We start from the raw sequence: 17,519 nt of genomic DNA, 5'->3' as shown, positions 1-17,519 counted from the left end.
GCTTATTACCAGTCCTTGTAGTTTTGCTGTATTTTCTTCAAATGCCCCAAATCAAAATTATAATAAAAAGAAAATGGGTTGGATATAATAGACAAAACAGGTAGTAACGAATGTGAAGAAAATTCTGGGCAGAGAAAATAAAAATGAAGGCATAAGAGGGAGGAAGAGTGGAAAAGTAAGGAAACCATCTCTATTAGATCTATAAAAGTTTTAAATTTGATTTCAAATGATTATTAAATATTACTAAATGATTAACATTCAACTAAATAAATCCTTAAATGAAAATAATTTAGCATTTAATCTAATATTGAAGATAATAAAAATAAACTTAAGGCAAGACAGAAAATAATTCAATATGGTATTATTTACCTTTCAGTATATTAAATATTTCATTGAACTTAAATTTGTACAGAATTTACATAAGTAAATCACACGATCAAGAACCATAACACTACAACTTTGTATTTGCCACAGTGTATAATAACATCAGTCATGGGATTGGATTGGCATGCTAACAGGCATTAAGCCTAATTTAAACAATCTAGTAATTAAAAGTCCAGTTACCACTTTGCCAAAGTCTATGAGTTCTTAATTAAGCTATTCCTAAAATATTATAATATATAAAATATATATTTAGATCATAAGCTAAAATATGAAAAGCAAGAGGAGAGAAAACAAAAATATAAGAGAACAAAAGATTTAGCTCCTTAAAGAAGTAACATAAAATGGCTTCCAACTTCATGTTACAATTAAATAGTAATAATAACTATTATTATATTATTGAGACAGGGTCTCGCTCTTCATCCAGGCTGCAGTGTAGTGGCAAGATCTTGGCTGACTGCAGCCTCGACCTCCCAGGTTCAAGAGGTTCTCCTGCCTCAGCCATCTGAGTAGCTGGGATTACAGGCATGTGCCACCAAGCCTGGCTAATTTTTTTTTTTTTTCGTTTTAGTAGAGATAGGGTCTTATCATGTTGGCCAGGCTGGTCTCAAACTCCTGACCTCAAGTGATCTGCCCACCTCAGCCTCCCAAAGTGCTGTCCTTACAGGTATAAGCCATTGTGCCTGGCCTAAATAATTATTTTTTGAGAAGAACTCATAGATAGCACAAAAGTATTTGGAGAAACTACTTAAGCTAACTACTATTAAGCTCTCTTCTTTCACAAATATTAATAAAAATGTTGATAGAAATGTAACTAAGATATGTAATGTGTTTTAATACACATTAATCTTTTGAATTACACATTTTCTCTTGAAGATTATTAAAAAATGACTGTACAATTCATCCTTCTTTATAGATTTGTGGAGAGTACCAACATAATTGACAAGAAATGAAATACTGCCATTTAAAGGTCCTGTATTAAAATAAAACTACTTTGAATCATCTTAAGACTAAATATTTTAAAAAGTGATTCAAGTGCTTATTCATAAGATAACGGAATTCTAAATAAGAAAAGTCAGATTAAAAATTGTATTTTAGGCCGGGCACGGTGGCTCAAGCCTGTAATCCCAGCACTTTGGGAGGCCGAGACGGGCGGATCACAAGGTCAGGAGATCGAGACCAGCCTGGCTAATACGGTGAAACCCCGTCTCTACTAAAAAATACAAAAAACTAGCTGGGTGAGGTGGCGGGCGCCTGTAGTCCCAGCTACTCGGGAGGCTGAGGCAGGAGAATGGCGTAGACCCGGGAGGCGGAGCTTGCAGTGAGCTGAGATGCAGCCACTGCACTCCAGCCTGGGCGACAGAGCAAGACTCCGTCTCAAAAAAAAAAAAAAAATTGTATTTTAGGCAAAAACCATTTTAATGCAGATAATAACTGTGATATTTATTTTCCTGAAGAAAACCACTTGTACTAGTTATGTTAATACTCTTCACAGAACTTAAGATAAATTTTAATTATGAATGCTCATGAAGTATTTAGATACTAGGATCAATGCCAACAAAGTAGTTAAGTGCTGAAAAATTCTTATGATAATATAGGTTTGTGTAAATCTTTGAGAGCCCTTACAAATATGTTTTTATATTCAGTATAAAAATAATAAAAAAAACCACCTTCTTATCTCATTCCTAATTTCCCTTTTAAAAATTATCTCATAACAGGATTAATTTCCAATTGATGTATAATGGAAGTAAAATTCTCATGGTTATAAAAAAGATATACGCAATCAATATATATATATCTTAGAAAAGTAAACATCATCTGAGGAAGGATTATTGCACTTGCCTTCACTAAATAAATCTGCAAACTTAAAATCAGAAAGAACAAATTCATTGATTATAAAATAACAAGTTTCAATTTAAAGTTAATGATAAAATGTTCAATGTTTACTTAAAAAATATATCAAGGGTATGTTTGGGATTGTTTGGTTTTATTTTCTTTGATGAGTACTTTGTCATCAATCCTGGCCTAGAATTAAAAGGAACACACAATTAAAATGCAGGAAGAGATTCTAGAAAATAATTCATTTCTAACATTGATTACTTAATAATTTATAAAATGATTGAATTTTCATATTGTAGCCAGCTTTATTAAAGCTCTAATTAGCCGTACCTTTTTGTTTTTGTTGCAGCCTTCTGTACTCCACTTGAGCTACCTTTAGAGGAAAGAAAAGTCAAGAAATTCCATAATGAATAATATGAGATAATTAAAAAGTTGTACAAAAATTTAAAAAGTTAAAACTTATTGATTAAAGATAATAACTTTCGTGGTACTATATAGTTCATATGGAAACACACCAAAAACTATAATTTCTTTGTAATTTACTAATTTTATTAGCATTACACTTAATTTTATTGGTGAAATTTGGGTAGAGTCAGCACTACCAAAAAATAAGTTAAAGAGGCTTTCTGGTTATGCAGTTATAGTTAATTTACCACTGTGTCTTCGCAGATACTCTCTGAAGGAATTTCTTTTTTGATTAGATCACTCAGCTCCTTAAACCTTTGAGTTCATTCTGTGCTAAATCAAGATCAAACCAAAGTTTTCCCTAAATTCACAATCTATAGGCTTGAGTTAATTCTAACCTATGGCAAGGTAACCAACATTTCCCTAAATGGTGGCATACACAAACTACCCATTTAATAGTATATGTTTCAGATTTAACAATCTCATTAATTTTAATAAAACATATTCCTAGAAAATCATGCAGTTTAAAACGACTACACACTCACCAGTACTTCTGGAGCTTTCTTTGGGTTGATTAACTGGGTTAACTTTGTCATTTCTTAATTCTTGGATAAAACTTTTATTTAAGCAAACATCCACATGCACATTGAACAGGGTTAGATCTGAAGTCTTTTGTTCTACATTACAAACAGGACAAACTAGAGCTTGGCCTGTTATCACTTCACATAAGTAAGGCTGGCAGGATTCTTGTCTGCTTAATAATCCAACATCTTCGTTTTCCAACGAAACAGTGCAAGAAGAATTCTGATGACAGTGTTCAATATTAAAAGACTTGCCTGGGAGATTAGAACATTCTCCCTTGATATGCTTATTACTTAAAGCATCTATGCTTTCTGCTTTAGATGAGTTATCTATAGTATCTACTAAAGCTACACAATCTACTGAAGACACTTCTTTAATTTTTGGATGGGCTTCATAATCTTGCTTCTCACAAAGTGAAGAAGCAGGAACATTTTCTTTCTTGTTAACTCTGGTAGCAGAAACATGTGAACACGAGAACACTTTAGAGTTTTCACTGATTGAAGATCCATCAAGACATGCATCTACATGTTTATTAAAGGCTTCCAGACTGATGCACCCTTGTGCCCTAAAGCAAACAGGACAGGTAAATATCTGACAGTTATCTGAATTCTCTGGTATTTCCAAATTCTCACTCATCTTCTTCTTTAAAACTTGGAATGGTTGTGATGTCTGGAAACTTTGTTTATTCACAGTTTCACATTTAAATGTATCTTGGTGACTCCATTTCCTTTCTGATCGTTTTTTATCAAAGAAACTCTTCTTATGAGACATTTCTAGAGGTTTTACAAACTGATCTTTGTCTGTTTTCTCTAGTATACACCCAGTGGCTGACAGGGCTTGGTTTCCCGCCTGTAAAAAGCCAATAATGCTCCTTTGTTGGTGTTTCCTGTCTTCTTCATTGGGAAAACTAGATATCCGAACACCTAAATTAAACCAATCACAATCAATTTCATATTGAACAAAGCCAATTCACTCATAATGCATAAAAACATTTTGTCTAGTGCTATGACATATGCAAAAGGTTGGCTAGAGAGAAAAAATAAGTCACATTTCAAAGCTGTTATTATAAGTACAAATTTACCTTCCTTTATAAAAGAATATCATTAAATATTAACTATCTATTTGGAGTTAGCATAATGATGTAGGATTTTAATTCATATATGACACATACCATTACATTAATACCAGTAACTAACCGGAGTCAACTATACAGACTCTTTAGCTCTTTTTTTTCTAATAAACTTTATTTTTTAGAGAAATTTTAGGTTCACAGCAAAATTGAGCAGAAGGTACAATGAGTTCCCATAGATTCCCTTCCCCTACACAAGCATACCCCTCCACCCCAACTATCAACATGTGGCACCAGAGTGGTACATTTGTTACAATCTATAAACCTACATTGCCACAACATTGTCACTCAAAGTCCATAGCTTACATAGGGTTCACCCTTGGAATACATTCTGTGTGCCTGGACAAATTTATAATGACGTGTCATTATAGAATCATACAGAATCATTTCATTGCCCTAAAATTCCTGTGTTTTTGCCTATTCATCTCTTCTTCTCCTCTTAACTCCTGACAATCAATTATTTTTTATGGTACTCATATTTGCCTTTTCCAGAATCTCATATGGTTGGAATCATACAGTATTTAGTTTTTTCAGATTGGCTTCTTTTTTTTTTTTTTTTTTGAGACGGAGTCTCGCTGTGTCTCCCAGGCTGGAGTGCAGTGGCGTGATCTTGGCTCACTGCAAGCTCCGTCTCCCGGGTTCACGCCATTCTCCCTCCTCAGCCTCCCAAGTAGCTGAGACTACAGGCGCCCGCCACCACGCCCGGCTAGTTTTTTGTATTTTTAGTAGAGACGGGGTTTCACCATGTTAGCCAGGATAGTCTCGATCTCCTGACCTCGTGATCCACCCGCCTCGGCCTCCCAAAGTGCTGGGATTACAGGCTTGAGCCACCGCGCCCGGCCCAGATTGGCTTCTTTTACTTAACATTATGCAGTTAAGTTTCATTCATGTCTTTTCATGAATTGATAATTCACTTCTTTTCTGTGCTGAATATTATTCCACTGTCTGTATGTACCACAGTTTATTTATTCATTCATGTACCGAAGGACATTTTGCTTGTTTCAAAGTTTTGGCAATTATGAATTAAGCTTCTATAGATACCTGCTCTTGGCTTTTTTTTTTTTTTTTTTTTTTTTTTTGAGGTAGAGTTTCACTCTTGTTGCCCAGGCTGGAGTGCAATGGTGTGATCTCAGCTCACTGCAACCTCCACTTCCCAGGTTCAAGCGATTCTCCTGCCTCTGCCTCTCGAGCAGCTGGGATTACAGGTGCCCACCACCGTGTCCAGCTGATTTTTTGTAGTTTTAGTAGAGATGGGGTTTCACTATGTTGGCCAGGCTGGTCTCAAACTCCTGACCTCAGGCGATCCACCTGCCTTGACCTCCCAAAGTGTTGGGATTACAGGTGTGAGACACCACGCCTGGCCTGGCTCTTTGAATTAACACTTTATTCAGTAGATTTCAGTGTGTGCTATATCTTTCATAAATGAAAGTATGGCTAGTGACCCACTCCTTACTAGTAAAATGTGCATTTGGAGTGCTGATCCATATACATACTTTCAACCAGTTCACTTTGGAAACATGGCTTGTTAGTTTTTACCATGTAATGGCTTGGAGATGTGATTTCACAATGTCACAATCCTTTATCTGTAATTCCAAAATCCAAAAAGTTCTGAAAATTGTAAGCAACAAGTGATATTTGATGACTAAATTAAAGTCATCAGTCTTTACAGTCTCTGAATATTTTGTTTTGCTATAGAAATATTAATATGTTTGAATAGGGGGTGTTGCCCCAGATCCACAAAGAAGTATTACAACATAATATACTCTACATGCACTGAATTTGCTTTCCAAAATCTGAAAAGTTTTGAATTTTGAAAGATACCTGGCCACAAGAATTTCATTAAGTTATGAGGAAAAGAACAACTTTAATTGGCTCTTACTGGAATTAAACTAATGATCATGGCTTCACACATCAGGGTCTAATAATTAAGATAAATGGCAGCAGCAAAGGAAGAACTTCCTAAACAGATTTAAGAAATAAAATGAAGGCGAGAATACAGGTGCTCACTGACTTACAATAGGATTGTATCCAGATAAACCCACTGTAAATTGAAAACATAATAAGTCAACTTACAATACTTTCAATTTATGACAGGTTTATCAGGATGTAACCGCACTGTAAGTCAAAAGTGTACTGAAAGCATACAACTTTCCCACCATCGCAAAGTTGAAAAATCATTAAGTTGAACCATTGTTAAGTTGGGGGCCCCCTGTATTCCCAAAGTGAATTATTTAGGAAAACCTAGCAGATTTAAGGAAAAACAAAAAAATAAAAAAGTCATACCCATAAGTCTTAATCTCAAGGGATGCGGAAAATCAGCATCAATTTCTGTTTTTAGCAATTCCTTAGCAATGGCAAATATTTCTTCTGCAGTAGAAACAACAGATGAAACTGTAGATGCACGAGTTTTTACTTCAAAATTCACATTCTTCAACTTAATGGTAACAGTTCTACCCTACAACATATACAATATGTTATTTATTTATTTATGAGACAGAGTCTCTCTCTGTTGTCCACGCTGGAGTGCGCTGGCACAGCTGTAGCTCACTGCAGCCTTCAACTTCTGGGCTCAAGTGATCCTCTTGCCTCAGCCTCTTGAGTAGCTAAGATTACAAGTGCATGTCACTACACCAGCTAATTTTTTATTTTTTGTAGAGATGGAGTCTCACTACGTTACCTAGGCTAGTCTCAAATTCCTGGCCTCAAGCGATCCTGGCCTTGCAAAGTGTTGCAATTATAGGCATGAGCTACTGCACCCACCAGAATACATTATTCTGTATGACTTCCTAACTTCTAGAAAAAAGTCATTTACATGTTAGAAAAATTCAGAAAGGTTTATGGACATAAGATTATGGAAGTATAACCAATTATTTATAAAACATGGTGATAAAAATACCACAAAGAATAAGAGGCCGGGCGTGGTGGCTCGCACCTGTAATCCCAGCACTTTGGGAGGCCGAGGAGGGCGGATCACGAGGTCAGGAGTTCAAGACCAGCCTGGCCAATATGGTGAAACCCTGTCTCTACTAAAAATACAAAAATTAGCTGGGCATGACGGCAGGCGCCTTTAATCCCAGCGACTGGGGAGACTGAGGCAGGAGAACAGTTTGAAGCTGGGAGGCAGAGGTTGCATTGAGCCGAGATCATACCATTGCACTCCAGCCTGGGTGACAGGGCAAGACTCCACCTCAAAAAAAAAAAAAAAAAAAAAAATTAAAATACCATTTCAGCCAAAAACTTTTACTCCCCTTTCCAAACACAAGCTGAAATCCCATTTTATTTTGTTTTTGAGATGGGGGTCTCGCTCTATTGCCCAGGCTGGAGTACAGTGGCGTGATCATGGCTCACTGCAGCTTCGACCTCCCAGGCTCATGTTATCCTCCTGCCTCAGCCTCCCAAGTAGCTGGGACTACACGCTCGTGCCACCACGTCCAGCTAATTTTAAAATTTTTTTTGTAGAGACGTGATTTCACTGGGTTGTCCAGGCTGGTCTTGAACTCGTGGGCTCAAGCAATCTCTTGCCTCAGCTTCCTAATGTGCTGAGATTACAGCCATGAGCCACTATGCCTAACCTAAAATCCCATTTTAGCCAGTAATTATTATTCCCCTTCCCAACTGAATTTTTTTGTTTGTTTTTTGTTTTAGACAGAGTCTCACTCTGTTGCCCAGGCTGGAGTGCAGTGGCGGGATCTCGGCTCACTGCAGCCTCTGCCTTCCAGGTTCCAATGGTTCTCCTGCCTCAGCCTCCAGAGTAGCTGGGATTACAGGTGCCCGCCACCATTTTTAGTAGGGATGGGGTTTCACCATGTTGGCCAGGCTGATCTCAAACTCCTGACCTCAGGTGATCCACCCACCTCAGCCTCCCAAAAAGCTGGGATTACAGGAATGAGCCACTGTGCCTGGCCCCACAACTGAATTTTTATGAAAGGCCATTACATTAAGGGAAAGGTTAAATGATCACTTTTACTTTTACTGAATCTCTTTTGGAGGTTGATTCATTATCTACAAAGGAAGGAAAAAAATATTTCTAAAAGTGTCTCACTGAAAAGGACTTATGAATAGCTCACACTTATTGTGTGCCTTCTGCATTGTCAGATGCTATGCCAAACAATTTAAATGTAAGAATTCCTTTTACAGTTAAGTGTTTTATGAGTGCAGGGTTTCAGTGGAGACAATGAAACAGTTCTAGAGATGGGTGGTGGTGATGGTTATAAAACAGTATGAACTGTACACTTAAAAATGGTTAAAATGGTAAATTTTATGTTATGTATATTTTAGTATCCCCTGGAGGAGGAAGTTAATTCCTGCTCTCTCTCATCTCAGGGTAGATTAGATTTACTGACTTACTTCCAAAGGGAAAAACACTAACTTCACAGTGGAGAAGCCTAGCAAACAGTAACCAAGTAAGGAAAGTTAATATCATCCATGACATCATGTGGCTATTATATACCCCATGATAGGATGTTATGAGAAGGGCACTTCCTCTTTGTGATATTCTTTTTTTTTTTTTTTTTTTTTTTTTTTTTGAGACGGAGTCTCGCTTTGTCACCCAGGCTGGAGTGCAGTGGCCGGATCTCAGCTCACTGCAAGCTCCGCCTCCCGGGTTCACGCCATTCTCCTGCCTCAGCCTCCCGAGTAGCTGGGACTACAGGCGCCTGCCACCTCGCCCGGCTAAGTTTTTGTATTTTTAGTAGAGACGGGGTTTCACTGTGTTACCCAGGATGGTCTCGATCTCCTGACCTCGTGATCCGCCCGTCTCGGCCTCCCAAAGTGCTGGGATTACAGGCTTGAGCCACCGCGCCCGGCCTGTGATATTCTTTCTAAAAATCCATAACCCTGATCTAATTATGAGAAAATGATCAGACAAACCCAGATTGGGCGACATTCTGCAGAATACCTGTATGGTAATACCCAAGATTGTCGAGGTCATGAAAAAGAAGGAAAAACTAAGAAACTATCACAGACCAGGAAACCGGAGAGACATGACAGCTAAATGCAATGTAGTCCCCTGGATTGAACTCTAGAAGGCAGGGAGGATATTAATGGAAAAATTAGTAAACTCCAAATAAAGTCTAGGGTTGACTTAATAATTGGCAATGAATGAAATATCAGTTTCTTACTTTTGACAAATGTACTCTGGTAATATGTTAATAATGGAGGAAACTAGGTGAGGAGTATGCTGAAATTCTATTATTTTTGTGACTTTTCTGGAAACCTAAAATGATCATAAAATTAAATGTTTATTAAACATTTTTTAAAAAGAAAATTATTTAAACTCAAGGTATGATAGAGAAGGACTATGAGAAAAATACTCATAAGATATCCCACTCTTGGTACTAATTTTTTTAAAACAAATTTTTCACTGATTAGCGTAATAGTTTTACTGATGCATTATATGAACATAGTAAGTTATCACATGTACCTCATAGTTTTGATCTTTGTAAAGATCAAATAAGTGTACTTGGGATATCTACCACCTTAAATATTTGCATTTTCTTTATGCTAGAAACATGCAAATTGTTCTCTTCTAGCTATTCTGATATGTAAAATAGATTACTGTACACTATAATCACTTTACTGATCTATTGAACACTAGGTCTCATTTCTTCTATCAAACCAGGTATTTGTACCTGTGTAGCAATTTAAAAATACCTTTTTATTACGCTTTGTACTGATTCTGCCTCTGGTTTGAGAGTGTTGGGAATACTCTAAATATAAATTGTTGTGAGTGAAGATTATAAAATAGCAAGTTCAAAGTCTTATAGGTTTTGTTGTCCTGTGTTAAGCAACCTGGATTACAAGCTTGAAACAAAATGGCTATTTTAGAAAGTCATTGTCTAAGTAAGAAAAACATTAAAGGATGATTGGAAAGACATTTGTAATATGTGAATACAATTCTCTGCAAATTCTTTCTTCTGCCTTATTCTCTAATGCCAGTGTAACTCTGGTTTTAACTTATTCAAATGTACTCCTGAGGTACAGAAGTAAAGTCCTCTGAATTATACTGAACCACACTATCCTCACAAGTTGCTTCTTCATAGAATCACCCCATCACAGACTCCAGATATAGGTCAGAATTGGATTTGTATCTGACTGTTGGTGATAGGACTGCACTATTCTGACGTTTATTAATTTGTATTCACCTTTAAGAATAATGTGTAATCTAACTCTAGCTTTAAGGTAGCATTTTATTATTAAAAAACTTAAAAACTAAGGACATCATATCAAAATAAAGCACCTTAAGTCCTTCTTTCTGTAGATCTCGAGCAAGTTCAATGCAAAGTTCTTCACATAGGCTGTATTGTTCTTCCGCTTTATTTATCTCACTGAATGTCCTAGAAAGATAAGAATAATTTTGGTGCACAAAGTAAACTATAATCCAGGATAATTTGGAAATGGTATGCATGTTTATATGGCTAGCATGAAGTTATATTTTCTGCAGTACAAAATAAAGTTTTCAAATGAACTAAAATTTAATTAAGTAAAAACATCTAAGATCTATATAAATAATGGAAACCCACTTAAACAGGAAAGCTTGAGTAGCCAAGAAACAATTTTATGCTGTTGCTCTATTATATCACAAAAAAGATAATTAAAATTACCAACAGATAATGGTAATGCCTCCAGAACTTAAAACAGATTAGGGTATATGTATATATAGACTTTGTTACAGAGGATTATGTTAAGAAAGTCCAAATGAGAACATCATTCCAATTACTGTACATGGATTTTCTGGATGAGAAACACCTTTAAGTAGATTTAAGGGGTTGGCTCATGGAACCTAGGCAGAGTTGTTTAATAGACAGCTGAAAATAGAAGGCTGATAAGACTAAATGTAGGTATTTTGAATTCATCTACAAAAGAGTGTTGAAATAAGTTGACAAGTGATATTAACATAAAAGAGGATAATACAAAGAGACCAGAATGATGAGTATGGACCCTGAGCAAGTAACTCTTCAGTAAAGAGTCCCCTTTCTACTTCTAACCTTAACCTCAGCTACTCAGTTCTCTTTCCTAGTGGCAACCAATGTGTCAGCTTCTTATTCTTAAGAATTCCTTAGAAATATTCCACGTATACGGGCGCCTGTAGTCCCAGCTACTCGGGAGGCTGAGGCAGGAGAAGGGCGAGAACCCGGGAGGCGAAGCTTGCAGTGAGCTACGATCATGCCACTGCACTCCAGCCTGGGCAACAGAGACTCCGTCTCAAAAAAAAAAAAAAAAGAAATATTCCAAGTATATATATATATATATAAAATAAGCAAATCATTAGACATTTTCCTCTCATGTTTTATATAAACAGTAGAATTTTAGATACATTGTTTAATACCCTGCTTTTCTCAATTTATCATGGTGAGAGTTCCCCATGAGTAAATGATTTCCTCATTTTTATATAGCAGCATAATATTCTAATTTAATGATGTAAGGTAATTTAACCAATTCTCTTTTTTTTTTTTTTTTTTTTTTTTGAGACGGAGTCTCGCTTTGTCACCCAGGCTGGAGTGCAGTGGCCGGATCTCAGCTCACTGTAAGCTCCGCCTCCCGGGTTCACGCCATTCTCCTGCCTCAGCCTCCTGAGTAGCTGGGACTACAGGCGCCTGCCACCTCGCCCGGCTAAGTTTTTGTATTTTTAGTAGAGACGGGGTTTCACTGTGTTACCCAGGATGGTCTCGATCTCCTGACCTCGTGATCCGCCCGTCTCGGCCTCCCAAAGTGCTGGGATTACAGGCTTGAGCCACCGCGCCCGGCCAATTTAACCAATTCTCTATTCATGGATATTACAGTTTTTTTCTATCATAAAAAATGCAATAAGTAACCCTGTATATATGTAAAATGACATGTGACTACATCTCTGGAATTAATTCTTAATAAAAGAATTATGGCATCAAATACATGTATCTGTGATTTTGACACATATTATCAAATTTCTTACCCCCTGTGGTAGGCTAGATAATGGTCCCTAAAAACGTCCACATCCTAATCCCTGAAATCTGTGAACCTAGTATCTTATATGACAAAAGGGACTTAGTAGATGTGATTAAATTCTGACTGAGGATTATTCTGGAATGTTCAGCTTTGCCCAATGTAATCCCAAGGGTCCTTATAAGAAGGAGGCAGGAGGGTTACAGTCAGAGAAAGAAGTTGCTGAGGCTATGAGCCAAAGCTTCTATGGCCTCTAGAACCTTTTCATAAAGAAATGGACTCTCTCCCAGAGCTTCTAGAAGAAATGGAGCTCTACCAATACATTAACTTTAGAACCACTGACTTTCAGAATGATAGAGAATAAATCTGTGTTGTTTTAAGCCACTAAATTTGTAGAAACTTGTTTTAATAGCAATAAAAAAAACCTAATGTACTCCCTCTAAAGTTTACACATTTTCATTCCTACAGTTTTGCCAACAGAGTATGTTAGAATCTTTGCCAACCTGATTAGTGAAAGAAAGATATCTGAGAGAACTTTCAATCTGTATTTCTTTAATTATAAATGAAAATGGTAATATTTTCACTTGTTTTAAGAGCCATTTGTATTTCCTTTTCTGTTAATTAATTAGACCTTTGTTCATTTTTTCTGTTGGCTTACTGTCCCTTTTTTTATTGATTATAAGAGTTCCTTCTGTATTAGAGAAGTTAGTTTGTGATATAAATTGCAACCTCCTTTCCCCCAACTTCATACCAAATTTGATGTTATACTGCCCATTTTAAAAAGCCAAGAGGAGACAGTTTCCAGAAAAAAAAAAGTGGAGAACACATTCCTGTACATCAAATAGTGCTCCCAATAACAGAGAAAATGGCAGAGAAATTTATCAAATAGGGCAATACTATTTTGCTTTTGGATGCTTTTTTTTAAAATCTCTCTTTGCTTGCTTTCATATGGACCAAAACCTAAAATAGCAATTTTTATCAAAGCCATTTATTATGCTGTCCTGTAAAAGTTATTCAGCTTTTCTGACCACAAATAACATATGTGGAATATGAACACAACCTTGTACTAGGTCAGTGTTTTGTTTTGTCTTGTTTTGATTTTGAGACAGAGTCTTACTCTGTCGCCCAGGCTGCAGTGGAGTGGTGCCATCTCAGCTTACTGCAAACTCCGCCTCCCGGGTTCAAGCAATTCTCTTGCCTCAGCCACCCAAGTAGCTGACATTAAAGGTGTAAGCCACCATGCCGGGCTGATTTTTGTATTTTTAGTAGAGACAGGGTTTTGCCATGTTGGCCAGGCTCATCTAGAACTCCTGGCCTCAAGTGATCTGCCCACCTCAGCCTCCCAAAGTGCTGGGATTACAGGTGCGAGCCACCTTGCCGGGCCCTAGGTCAGTGTTTCTTAAATGTCTCAGTGGAACCTTGCTGCTTTGAGGAGATAATTGAAGGACGTTTCAAACAATGACTTATTTCCCCAAACAGTAAGTTTCCATCATTATTTCGTTTGGTTTTCAAACAAGATTGTAAACCACTAAACTAGATCATCTTTAAGCTCTCTTTCATCAGTAATATTTTACTGTTTAAGCTTCTGCTTAATCATCAATATTGAAATAATTTTAGGAAGAATTCCAATTGTTACTTCTTAAATTTCTGAAGTAAATACTCAATTGTCCTTATAAACAAGCTAGAAATTAAGATATGAAATTCTAAAATGCTTGGTTTTCACTAGGTAGGATTAAAACCAACATTAAAAAATAGCTGAAGTTAATTTCTGAGATTATAGCAACTGAAAATAATAGTCTTATACCAAGGCATTTACTGCAGGGAGTGTAAACTACTAAAAATTGTTATAGTAATTTGCAAATAGATTTCTTATTTCAGTGATATTTACTAAAAATTAATTCAATATTAGTTTAAAATAACACGAATTATGCACAATTAACAATAATTAATAAATAAAACATTACCTCTCAACGCTCATACTCTTCCTCTCTCCATCCCTTGAAATGAAAAAAAAAGACTTTATTTTTCAAAGACTGAGTTGTTTTTAGTTAACGAAGAGGATTTAACATATCAATTACCTTTTAGAGATCTCAAATTTTTAATTAAAATTTATACATCATGAAAAACAGATTTTTATCTAAAAATAAATCAGCAAAGAACATAGACAGGTAAGATGCTAATATGATTATGAATCAAGTCTATATCTATTGAAAAGAACAAACTTGAAAATAGGTAGATATTAGAAATTGCTTCTATTAAAAATCTGACTATCAAAAACCACAACTTATAAAAACAAATAGGAAGTGATAATGTAATATCTTCCAGTTATAAAATATAATTGAATTTTAAATAATTTAAAATCAGTTATCTAGTTTTTGGCTTAGTATATTAACTTCTTTCTCCCACAGCCTATTCATTATTCATTTATACCACTATATAGAACCTCAGTCAGAATTTAGTACACAGCTATAGGATGAAGATTGGGAATCTGAACCACCTAGTTTGGCTGTATTCTAGCTGCTCTGACAGGATTAGTTAAAACCAAAAAGTTGAAATGACATGTAGAGTACTCATTTTCCAAATATTTAGTGAACCTATTATGATTCAAGCACTGTTCTAGAACTTGAGGATACAGTAATGAAGGAAACAGACCAAGTACTTGCCCTTAGGAAATGTATATATCCCATTGGAGAGAGACAGATAAACAAATATAGTAGTAAATATGGAACAGGTCAGAAGGGGAGAAGTACTCTGATTAAAAAGCAAAGCAGAATAGGCGAATAGAGAATATGGGCAGAGGGAAAGGCAGGCTTTGTATTTTTTATTATAAATTACCTATGAATTTCATGTAAAAGCCTTACCTGCATCTCTAAATACCACAAGTTAATATATGTTATGTTACATCAGAACTATATTGTTTTCAAGCACTATGGAAATAAAAAAAATTTTGGATTAAAAATGAAGTTTTATTTCCTGCTATCTTCAAATATAATTATTTATGGTGCTGTGATATCTTTATCTTTCATTATGTCCACTGAAGATTAAAGTCAGCTAACTGTGGACTCAAAAGATTGAAGAGCAGGAAGAGACGAGAAAAGCAATACAACAAGCCTTGCACTCTCTGTAAAATTTAGTAGGCTTAATTGGTCCATCAATTTTACATGCATCCTCATTGATTTTTATTGTTGTCCTTCAGTTTAAATACAAGAATATAAAGGAGTCATTTTGAGGACAGGCTGACAAGGTGATGACAAAATTGTAAAAATAGTGCCCAGTGTTGACTTCCATGATTCCCAGTCTTTTAAAATTTCCTTCTTTTCACCTACTATCCCACAACAATTTACCTTCTACCTCTAGGGTTCCTCTTTTTAAGACCTACATGAAAGAGTGGCAGGGAAGAAAACCCAGGGTATTTCCTCCAGCTGTTCCCTCTTCTAGCCTTTGCATGGCAGGCTCCCTCAGGTCTCTCTGCCTTTGGATGATGGTTGCTAACCCTTCACACTTACTCCCCAGTCATTTTCTATGCCCTCACTCTGCTTTACAATTATTTTCTATCGCTCATACTAGTCTGTAAACTCCATGAGGGCAGGAATTTGTCCTATTCGCTGCTGTTATCCACAGTGCCTAGAATAGTACCTAACACAAAGTAAAGTACTCAGTACTAAATGAATGAATCATTTACAAATCTGGAAAAGAAAAGAAATGTAGTTTAAAGCTTTCAAAGAATCATTACATCTCCTTCCTTAAAGGGTGAATTACAGAATATGGCCATCTTTCTTTTCACAACAACCTGACTACTGGCATTTCTTAGGTTCTGAACAAAGAACAAGGTAGGGATAAAAAAGAAAGTAGCTATTATTCCTCTTGTCTCTCTACCCAATTGCTGACGCCACAACCTAGGAGTGATTCTTTATTCTTCTTTTCCTTTCCTCCTACATCCAATCTGTTGACTCTAATTCAAACATTATATTTTGAATTAAACTAGCCTGAAAGAATTTTAAAACATGTTATCCAGATAGCCTCATCTCAATGGTTAAAACTGATATTGCAGCAAACGTTAAGAAAAAGCAGAATGACAATACATATAGATACCTTGTCAGGTATGTTGAACCTAGACCCAAGGAGATATGAAGGAAATAATGCCAAGATGTTTCAGAGAAAAGGAGAGAAAGCAATGCCCTCTGTTGGTAAAGTTCCGTACATGTAATAATTCCAAGGGCCTTTAACATTTTCTCTGTAACTTTTCCTATTCCAGAAACCTAGAAAAGAATCAATATTTATTATTAATAGATTTTAAAGTTAAGATAAAAATTGAGATTACAATCTCATTACACTTTTTTTTTTTGGGCGGGGGAATTGGAGTCTCAGTCTTGTTGCCCAGGCTGGAGTGCAGTGGCGCCACGTCGGCAACCTCCGCCTCCCTGGTTGTTCAAGCGATTCTCCTGCCTTAGCCTCCTGAGTAGCTGGGATTGCAGACATGCGCCACCATACCCAGCTAATTTTGTATTTTTAGTAGAGATGGGGTTTCTCCATGTTGGTCAGGCTGGTCTCGAACTCCTGACCTCAGGTGATCCGCCCACCCTGGCTTCCCAAAGTGCTCATTTTATCTTTTATAATCGATAAAAGGTATGAATAATGTGACTATCTTCACAAGTCATGCAGGAAAACTGCTTTAATTACTTTTTGACCACATTTACTAAACTAGGGCTTCATGTAAGTTCAAAAGGCATTAAAAAAGGAGTGCTGTGTTCATATAAACTTGGGGAATGGTGGGATTAACAAATTTAAGTGAAACTTTTTATTCCAAGATTTATGAATCTTTAATATATTAATATGCATAGTGACACATCAAGAGTAGTACACTCCAAAGGTATTTGAACCCAGAACCTTTTTAAAGGGAATACCTATTCATACTTGAAAAACATTGGAAAACACGGCTTTGCAGCTACACCTTACATATACTAGTCAGTAATCACTATATATTACATACTGAGCACTGAAAAATATTTAAATTCATTCATGTACATTATGTTGAATGAGAAAAGAAAGTCCTAGATCATATACAGTAGTGTATGGTGCAATTATTGAAAAAAAAGTATATATATGCAGAAAAATCTAGAAGCTCTAAAAAATAATAAAGTATACACTTTCTGGAACCCCTGAGGGATAATTTTACCATTTTTAAAATGGCAAAATATTTTGGTTTATTCTTTGTCAAAAACAATTAAAATTCTAAATCTCTTTGAAGCATCATGCCCATTAA

General features: G+C 36.1%; 1 protein-coding gene and 1 long non-coding RNA gene across 9 annotated transcripts in view; one reads left to right on the top strand and one right to left on the bottom strand.

Moving 5' to 3' along the window:
- The first annotated feature begins 348 nt into the window (after positions 1-348).
- On the top strand, positions 349-3,902 carry LOC144341454 (uncharacterized). Its single transcript, XR_013418387.1, has 2 exons — positions 349-1,479; positions 1,788-3,902. It is a non-coding gene; the product is annotated as an uncharacterized LOC144341454 (long non-coding RNA).
- POLK (DNA polymerase kappa) overlaps positions 2,296-17,519 on the bottom strand; it is an 88,558-nt gene continuing 73,334 nt past the window's right edge. For all 8 annotated transcript variants that reach the window (XM_078004881.1, XM_078004884.1, XM_078004885.1 and 5 more), the window contains 7 exons: positions 16,349-16,515; positions 14,221-14,253; positions 10,575-10,671; positions 6,620-6,791; positions 3,171-4,130; positions 2,551-2,593; positions 2,296-2,406 (listed from right to left, as the gene is read on the bottom strand). In XM_078004881.1, the coding sequence (XP_077861007.1) occupies positions 2,325-2,406; positions 2,551-2,593; positions 3,171-4,130; positions 6,620-6,791; positions 10,575-10,671; positions 14,221-14,253; positions 16,349-16,515 (1,554 nt within the window). In that variant the 3' untranslated portion in view covers positions 2,296-2,324. The remainder of the gene's footprint in view (positions 2,407-2,550; positions 2,594-3,170; positions 4,131-6,619; positions 6,792-10,574; positions 10,672-14,220; positions 14,254-16,348; positions 16,516-17,519) is intronic.

Source organism: Macaca mulatta, chromosome 6 (assembly GCF_049350105.2).
Source record: "Macaca mulatta isolate MMU2019108-1 chromosome 6, T2T-MMU8v2.0, whole genome shotgun sequence".
Classification (NCBI taxonomy): Eukaryota; Metazoa; Chordata; class Mammalia; order Primates; family Cercopithecidae; genus Macaca; species Macaca mulatta.
Note: the sequence above shows the minus strand (reverse complement) of the source record. Positions and strands in the feature narration are given on the sequence as shown.